Below are 8,960 nucleotides of genomic sequence, written 5' to 3'. Positions count from 1 at the left end.
AAAAAACCTGCCATATTTATCCTAAACATGATCATATTAATATAAACCGGACACAGGTGGACATTAATGCAAATAAACAGATGGACAATAAAAAAGTTACACTGATTATGGGACTAAGATAAAAAAAACGCCTAATTTTTGCTATAACATGCAATATTAAAGGCTTTTTATTACAGCTGCTGCCAGTGACAGTTTGGCGACTTAGGCCCACAACTCCTCAACAAGACTGAGCATAAATAAAATATACTGAATAGTTCCTCACTGGACTTCTGCTGACAGGAAAGACCATGAAGCCAGCAGCAAAAATGTTTCTCACAGAAATAAATGTAAACAATTAAAAAATAAATAAATGCATGCAATGTGTGTGTGTGTGTGTGTGTGTGTGTGTGTGTGTGTGTGTGTGTGTGTGTGTGTGTATAACATACTTGGCCAATAAAAGTGATCAAATTAAATGACAAGTCACAATGAGCATGTGTCACACAGGTCTGTTGTCTACATTTTAATAAACAGCTGTTCTTGTGAAAAACAAATCATTTTGCTAGTTTCCAAATACTGTGGTTCACATTATAGCTAGATCCTATGAATCTGTCAGTCAGTCAGAAGTAACTCCAGAATCAACGCTTTTCCCTCTAATTTTATTTCAAAAAAGAAATACAAAACAAAACTGATGCCTAAAAAGACTTTACTGACATATGGTTAAGAAATACTTGTTCGTTTTAATAAGTTCAACAAACAAATTTGCATATGACAAAAATAATAGCAACGACAACAATGAGTGCACAGTTGGCACCGCTGAAGAAAAGTTAGGACGTTTAATCTGCTGCTCACAGACGACTGGAGGAGGTTACACATGGTGCAGTTAAATATTATTGTTTTGATCTTTAAACGGGGAAGCCCAAATACAGTATGATGATGTAAGGCTGCCCATGTAGTGTACAAACAGTTTACACATGAAATGACAACATGACTGAGGAGTTTGCTTCCTTTTCACTTGTAGACATCAGCAGCATACAGCTTTGGAAGACAATATGGCACTGCTTATACCATAACATGATCCTATGGTTTGTTTCTCTTTAAAATTCAGTGGGATTAGTTTGAATACTTGCATATAGTAAATTTAAAGCATAAAAGCAAAGACAAAAAAGCCTAGAGCTAAATTTGTAATGACGGATAAGGTTTTACCTCACTCACAGCATCACTTACCTTTCACATATTTATAGTTATTGCATTATCTGTCTGAAGCAAACGGGCCGTGAAGGGCTGAAACCACCCAGAACAGTAAAAGTGATGGTTACTCACTGTCTCATCAGCCACCAGAAAACATGAGAAGCAAACTGCTTTTCACTTTTAAGTTAAAATATGTTCAGAAGTGTCATAACCTGATAGCAAAGTAAATGGACAATGGTGCCATTTTGACTCGTACATATATTTTTGTAAACATTTTAGTGTGACTCTAAAAGCCCCTTAGTAAGTTGCCAGCCCTGTGGAACATAATGACAATTAGAGACTAAATAACTGATGTCTACATTTTGGTGGTTCTATCTTGTTTTCTACTCAGCACTAAATGGAGTTTTGAAAAATAAAAACCATAGGTGGTGAGGTCCTGACCAGCTGATGGATGGATGTATGGAGGGAAGACGTAGCAGTGGTGTGCAGAAAAAGATGACGTGATCCACCTGGACTTGCTGTGTGTCTGCAGGTGGTGGCAGGCAGGGATGGACACAGATGAGGACCAGATGTGTGTGTGTGTGTGTGTGTGTGTGTGTGTGTGTGTGTGTGTGCTAGGTGGTTGGGATCACCGTGCTTCCTTTCTGTTCTGGCCCTTTTACTCATCTGACTTCATCTTCATCTGCGCCTGCATCTGAGCGATCATCTCCTGCATGCGTCTCAGCTAAAGAGAAAGAAGACAAATAAAAACAAGATTACAGAAAAGGACCAATCACACCGTCATATCAGGAAGTTTCAGTTGTTTCTAAATAACTGATATTTTTACTGACCAAACACAAGTGCATTATTTCTTCACATAATGCTTGCTAGTATTAGTAGCTGACAAGAAATGAGAACTCCTGGTTTCCTCTGCAGGTAGGTAAAGATCGCTGAAGAACATCAAAACAGTGAAATTGCGGTAGCAAATATCTAGATAAGATTATATGGTTCAAACTGACTTATCCATAACTCTAAAACTGGGAGGTTCCTTTCTATGCCAGTTGCTTTTTTTTTAATTTTTAATTTTTTTTTTTACAGGAAACCAATACAATTTTAAAGATACAAGTTACTTCTTATGTAACTTCTACTGCTGTTAATCTAAGATATAGTATCTTGCTGTACTTTGGCATTTCATAACCTAATATTTCTCTACATTTTCTCCCTAAATATGGTGATTTTTTTCCCACATGAAAATGTGGAAATGATTAGGATTTACTTGCCCTCACAATCTCCAACACTGCTTCAGAATATTGAAAAGAGCTAAGCTGTATAACTATGAATAAGTAACTGGTCAAAATAACGAGGATATAAAGTTCATCATTTTAAAACACAGGTCACCCTCCTAAATAACAATCATCCTATAGCTTTCGTTGTTGTCTATCACCACCTTGTGGCTGTGACAAGACTTTCATTTTAAGAGGTTTACCCACAATAAAACATTTTTTACATTCCTTCCTGTCTTCTTATGTGTTTGGAAGCACAAATTTAGTTATTTCAGGACAGCTAAAGGATTCTACAGTTGTCTGGCAATTTAAATGCAGTATTACTTCGAACTTTGTCACAGATTCCATATGTTTAGTCACCATATGATTATTTACCTTAAGGATGAACTCATATGCAATGTCTTATTTTAAGGCCTCCATAATTTATTAATAATGTCTGGGGGAAAAGCAGCATGGACACAAGTGTAATTTGGCACTAGTTACAGGGAAAATACAAACTTTACTGTGAGAGTAACTACAGCACCACTTTAAGTTGAGTTGTTAAGAAAAAGTCAGGGCATTAAGCAGTTGACATTTCTGCATATTCAGCTGACCTGCTGTGCAATGACGTGAATTTATTTGAATCAATTAACTGGAAGCATAACAACTGAAAATTTCTACATTTTCCTTGTTTTTATTACAAAATTACATCATTCTTTCCAGAAACCTTACAAATAAACAGTTACCCATCAGCTGCTATCTAGGGATCTATGAAGAAAAGAGTCTGTTATTCCATTATATTTATTATAAATATAAGTAACAATAGTTAGCTGTTTCTCCAGCTTTGTGTTTACGGCTCCTCTCATTACTGAAGTCAATCCCATCATAAAACTGGGCCAAGACATCCAGAGAAGAAGTGATGGCACATCCTTCCTGGGCACGCTGTCTACAAACAGCTCTGATTGCACCGGCCCACTCGCTACAGTGCACTGCAGCGGTAACACAAACAGGACAATCAAGGGCAATCAGGAAACCGGTTACTGCCTGATGACAGGACTGATGCAGGCCCTTAGCCAAAAAGTTAGTGTATGAAACAGTGGAGTGAAAATATGACTTTTTTTTCTTTTTCCAAAATTCCATATAGTCATAATGAGAAGTTGACAGTTTTCTGTCTTAATAGAATAACATGACTGTTATACATGACTGTAAAACAGAAAGATAACCCTCGGTGCAATACTTTGTATGTATCTATCTGAAAAACTGCATCTCAACTGTGTGTATATATTTGAATATTTATAAGAATTTTATTTTTTCCTAATGTACATTCTTTTTCTTTTGTTGTTCTCTCAGGCTTATCTTGTTTACTTGTCGACTTGTTACTTTACAAAAGAACACTGTACATACACATGCCACTGTACCAGAGGCAAATTTCTCATGTGTCCAACACACCTGGCCAGTAAAGCTGATTGTGATTCTGATTCTGAATAACCACATGTCCATATGAAGACTGAAAGCTGAACCCTCCCTATTCCAGCTTTCCTGTAATATGTGTGTTAGCCCAGTCAAGCCCAGTCTTTATCGTGGTATCTCCAGGATGTATTCCTCCACCAAAGTTCAGCAAGGATAAACAAAGGCTTTTCTTCAAATCTTTTTTATAACATTTTGGATTTAACAGAGAAACTCAAATGGAGGGTGGTGAATGGAAACAAAAGGTCTGGGATGGAATCAACAATTAACACAAACCACACAAGTGGTTTTGCATGTTCAGAAGAAATAAGTATTTCTGTTCTCACCTGTGTTAGTGCCAGTCATTTTCCAAAGCATGCAGTCAACATATGATCTTTGAAATATTTTGCCAAACTGCTTCAGTTTCCAAAATGAAAAGTTCAGGTGTTACGCCCAACAAAAAAACAGACCCATATTTGTAAAACACAGTAATTATGATTTTAATGAAAAGCAGTGTGAACGTGTGTTTCATTATGATACATTAGCTATATGAGAAAGTTTTAAATATCTGTGAGTTGAATAGCATACTCACAGGAACTGAATCCACTGGGTAAAAAGATAGGTAAAAATGCAGTATAAAAAAAACTGTGCAAATTACTTGCATGAATGGGGAAATGTGAGTCATTACTGTAAATAGTTGTAGCTTTAAGCACAAGATTTACTGTGCTCCGTGTACAAAGGCAATGCCCATTTTGTACTAAAAACACCGCAGCTCAAACTGCTGAAGCTTCTTTTTCACCACAAATTAAGCATAAGCATAAAATTTACTGCTAAGTATTATCAAAAGCTGAATGGCTTGTGTACATAAAAACAGAAGGACAGTACATTTTGTCCTATTTCTTACAGCAGAGCCAATCGAGCCACATTTCAGCACAAAGTAAGATAAGAAAGGACAAGAGTTTGCTGTGTGTTCTTACCTCAGCTTCTTTCTGTAGCAGAATCTGGTCTTTATCTACCACATCCTCATCCACAGCCCTGCAAGGAAACAGCACATTAAATATTGTTAACCTTGCTTGAAACAGGAGCTCATCTGCTGTTTAAGTGATATAAATGAGTGCCTCACCTGCCCACTCTCTTCAGCCTCTCTGAGCGGAAGTTCTCATAATGGAGATCCTGAGTTACCTCCTGGAGGTCTTGCATGTGTGTCCTGCAAGCAATAGACAAGCAATCTTATCTTCACCCACTAGAAGGCAGTAGAGCTTTTTAGAGCTCCACACTTCTAGTAGCTCTTTGCAACCAGCTTAATTAAGACAAATTTCTGTCAAGTTTTTAAAAACATTGCTTCTGAATATCCCATTACTTTATCTGTTTTACTACCAGGGAAACTCACACAAGCATGGTGCGTAGTTTGAGAAAGTCATTATGCTCAGGGTTCTCTACTTCAACAACTCCCCAGGGGTAAAGACGACCACGGATTTTCTTTCCCTTCACCTCAATCAGCTGGTTGGAGCCAATCACAGCAAAGGGAATGCTGGCCTGCGATAGGAAGGTAAAGGTCAGTGGATCCCCCAGTGAGAAACAAAGTCAGAAGAAAGGCTATGGAAAGAGATGAGGAAAATAAAGGTATCAGAGAAGCACTGTGAGGATGAGCAGAAAGAGAATGGACGGTATCTATCACAAAACCAGGAGAGGAAACATTTCTGACGTAGCTTCGTAACCGCCGGCATCAGGTGTTCTTCCCTTTCTCACCTTCAGGACTCTGGTCTGCTCCTTGAACTCCTCGTCTTCATCAGAGTCAGCATCAGGTAGCTGATAAATTCTGATCCCTTGCTCTGCGATCTCATCCAGGATCTAAAAGGAGGAAAAAAGAGAAACCCAGTGATTGTGGAGGCAGTGTCGTGACCTCCTAACATGTCCCCTAGCTCAGGAAAAAGCCCTGAACCTTGCCATTACAGCTTGACTTTCTATTATCAATCTGTATTCTAGAAGTCTGGAAACCAAACATCTCACAAACCACTTCATTTAAAAAGAGTAAAACATTCTCCCTGTCACTGCCACCAAAGATCATTTCCTTCAAAATACATTTAAATTAAAATATTTCCATTTGTAAAAAAAAGTATTTATTTTTCCCATGCTTCATTTTGTGTGTCGTAGATGCTTATAATGCATATAGTTCTCTAGTTTTTAAAAATACTTATCTATACACGCACCTGTTCTTGTAACGTTTGCTGTTCTCATGCTGGACTTAGTTTATCTTGCCTTAAAACTTTTAAAATATAACCTAAACCTAACATCAGTGATATATGTACACACACACACACAGCATATGCATTAATCGAGTACCTTTACTGTAAACGGTGAATCACACAGGAAAAATAACAGCTGCTGCTTTAACCCATAAACAGAAAGCAAGAGAGCCACGTGCACTAATGGGAGGATGTGGGTGACTATCTGTTGCAACAGCTCATTTAATTAAAACCCCCCATGAAGGAAAATGGGTGTGACAGACAGAAAGGCCAGACAGGTGCACAGTAACTATATGTGTTCAAATTTTGAAAACGTTTCACCCTCCTTTATTCACAGGCTGCCTGGTGAAGAAACAAGTTAAAACAAAGGAGCTTTCTTCAGCGCTACCTCGGGGACAGACGTCACTATTTATTATTCTAAACATCAAAGCTGCATTTTTCTTTTGTTTTCTAGAGCAGACTTTTTAAACCCACAATGTAGTCTTATGAAATGGAGCCAAAAATGTCATATGTTGTTTTCCTGACTTTTGGGGAACTTTCATGTACTGTACTGTACAACGGGACAGTGGTGAGTTGGCCACGGGCCTGGGAAGTGAACGCAGGTTTTCCTACAGAGCGCAGCTCCTGTTTGAGCCTTTGTTAGGGCTGTCATTTATTTTCTCAGTGAACTCTGCGAGATAGTGTGTGTGCAGGGAGAGCTGGCTATTGTTGTGGGGCAGATCTATAAACAAACAGGCTTTGCAGGACGCAGAGAAGAGCGTGACATAGGACCAGAGCTTCTGTTTCCTTCATTCATTCAAACATGATTTACAGATCCCCCCACCAAAAAAAAACATGGAGGCTGGACAAACATCACTCTAGTGGGGCAGAGCATGGAGTGTTTCGAGAAACTGTACACTCAGTGGGAAAATAACGAGTGATATAATGGTGGGAAAAAAATGAAACAAATAAATGCAGTGAGCAAGACAAATTCAAATGCAATAAAATAGGGGGGAAAAAATCAAAACTAAAAGGCAAATAAGAAATCAGTTAAATGAACAACCAGTGAAGACAGAATGATATATTTTATGAATGCAAAACTACTATTAAATACCCACAAACATCATCTGGCCATTGCATAAACATGAATGTGTTGTCAGCCATTATCTATTTCCAGACCAAAAGCTGCAAAATGGCTGTTTACCTGAATTATTCTGTTCCGTAACATGTGCTTAGTAAGGTCTGACACCTATAATCAAGACCTCTCAGGGATCATCTGATGTCAAAATCACTGCCTGCTCTAAATCCCTGTTGTCTCCTGCTGATTTACTGTACACAATGTAAGCCTTAATCCCTAATGTTAACAACAGCCTCTCCTCCCTCTCCTCCTCCTCGAAGTTGTGTATTTTCATTGGCACAGAGATGCTGGCAGCGGGAGCCATTTTGATTTTATGACCATCCTGTCCGGTTCTAATACAACCCCCACCAACCCTCCTTGTGCTGTTATGGTTGGCCATGCAGATGCGCTCAGTCCTGCCAAGGCAGTGGACAAACAATGCCATACAGTATTGCCTCAGTATTAATTTGAAAAGGAAGACAAAGATTCACGACATTATGCTTCTGGCTCACATTGCTTAATATGAGGCATTGTTTGTGGAAATATTCCGTTATGTCAGGTAGTTATGGTAAGTGTGAGAGTAGATGGGGACGTACCAAAAAAAAAAAGTCAAATTGCAGATGAATCATGTATTTCTAGTGTAAGGTCAGACTCACTCAAGGTCTAAGAATATCACACATATACTGTAGCAATTATGTGCAGCCCAAATATAGCGTACCTGCAGGTCTATACATAGATGTAATTACAGAGGGTGAATTCATGGCTATGCGGTTTTTCAGCAATGGCACAGCAGGTGGAACCACAACCACCAATTATAATAAAACAGGGTGCAAACTCATCATTACAGGATCAACCGTTTCATCATGTCAACCTGCCATGGAATAGTATTTTCATGATTCGCTCATTCTCATACAAACCCGCAAAAATGTGGATGAGTCAAACACCCACTAAGCAATGACAAATGAATTTGGAACAAACAACATTTCAAGAAACAAAGATCTGCCAGTGTAAAGAGGAAAGACAAAATGACACTGCTGTCCTGACACTGGAAATGGTAACCACATGCACAAATACACGCTCACAATTACACAGTGTTCTAGTGTGACTGTTGAGGACAGAACTAAGTCTGCTCTGGCCTGGCATGATGTTTGTATCCATTAAACTAAAACTCTAGCAGTGAAAAAATACTTGGAAGTAGAAACATATATCACAGAAGAAAAAAAAAAGAAAAAAAAAGGGGGGGGGGGGGGGGGATCCACAACACTAAACAATCTGCATCTCAGCATGTTCACATAATGTTTACATAGCTTGACATCTGCCTGCCAGTTTCTGCAATGTTTTGTGTGAAATACACAAAACTGCCCAAACTAGCTTCTAGCGAAGCACATTTTATTTTATCATCTTCAGAATCCAACGCTGTTTCAGTCGCACATCTATGCTGTATGTGGTTACGTCTACTTACTTTTGCTTTACAATTGCTATTGTGCAATCATAATTGTAGACTGCAGACACTCACACACACACACACACACACACACACACACACACACACACACACACACATCTCCAGTTACCGTATTGTGTTACTACTAATAAAATAGCACAAGACATGATATGATGGCTGAGTTGCTTCCTCAACTGGCTACACAAATATTCCAAGGGAAACTGATGGCTTTTTCTTTCTTTCTTTTTTTTTTCCATCTCAGTCCCATCAACAGCTAATTCCCATTAGAAGAGCTGTCCTAATGCAGCTGAAGCATCAAG

General features: G+C 38.6%; 1 protein-coding gene across 2 annotated transcripts in view; it reads right to left on the bottom strand.

Annotated features, from left to right (window-relative positions):
• Positions 1 to 648: 648 nt before the first annotated feature.
• The window catches only part of zgc:63587 (septin-2), a 22,894-nt gene continuing 14,582 nt past the window's right edge, over positions 649 to 8,960 (bottom strand). For both annotated transcript variants that reach the window (XM_020593684.1, XM_020593683.1), the window contains exons 8-12: positions 5,604 to 5,705; positions 5,245 to 5,390; positions 4,978 to 5,061; positions 4,832 to 4,889; positions 649 to 1,891 (exon numbers count right to left, since the gene is read on the bottom strand). In XM_020593684.1, coding sequence (XP_020449340.1) covers positions 1,826 to 1,891; positions 4,832 to 4,889; positions 4,978 to 5,061; positions 5,245 to 5,390; positions 5,604 to 5,705 — 456 coding nt within the window. In that variant the 3' untranslated portion in view covers positions 649 to 1,825. The remainder of the gene's footprint in view (positions 1,892 to 4,831; positions 4,890 to 4,977; positions 5,062 to 5,244; positions 5,391 to 5,603; positions 5,706 to 8,960) is intronic.

This window comes from Monopterus albus, unplaced genomic scaffold (assembly GCF_001952655.1).
Source record: "Monopterus albus unplaced genomic scaffold, M_albus_1.0 scaffold20.1, whole genome shotgun sequence".
Classification (NCBI taxonomy): Eukaryota; Metazoa; Chordata; class Actinopteri; order Synbranchiformes; family Synbranchidae; genus Monopterus; species Monopterus albus.
This window is presented reverse-complemented; position numbering and strand designations above follow the sequence as displayed.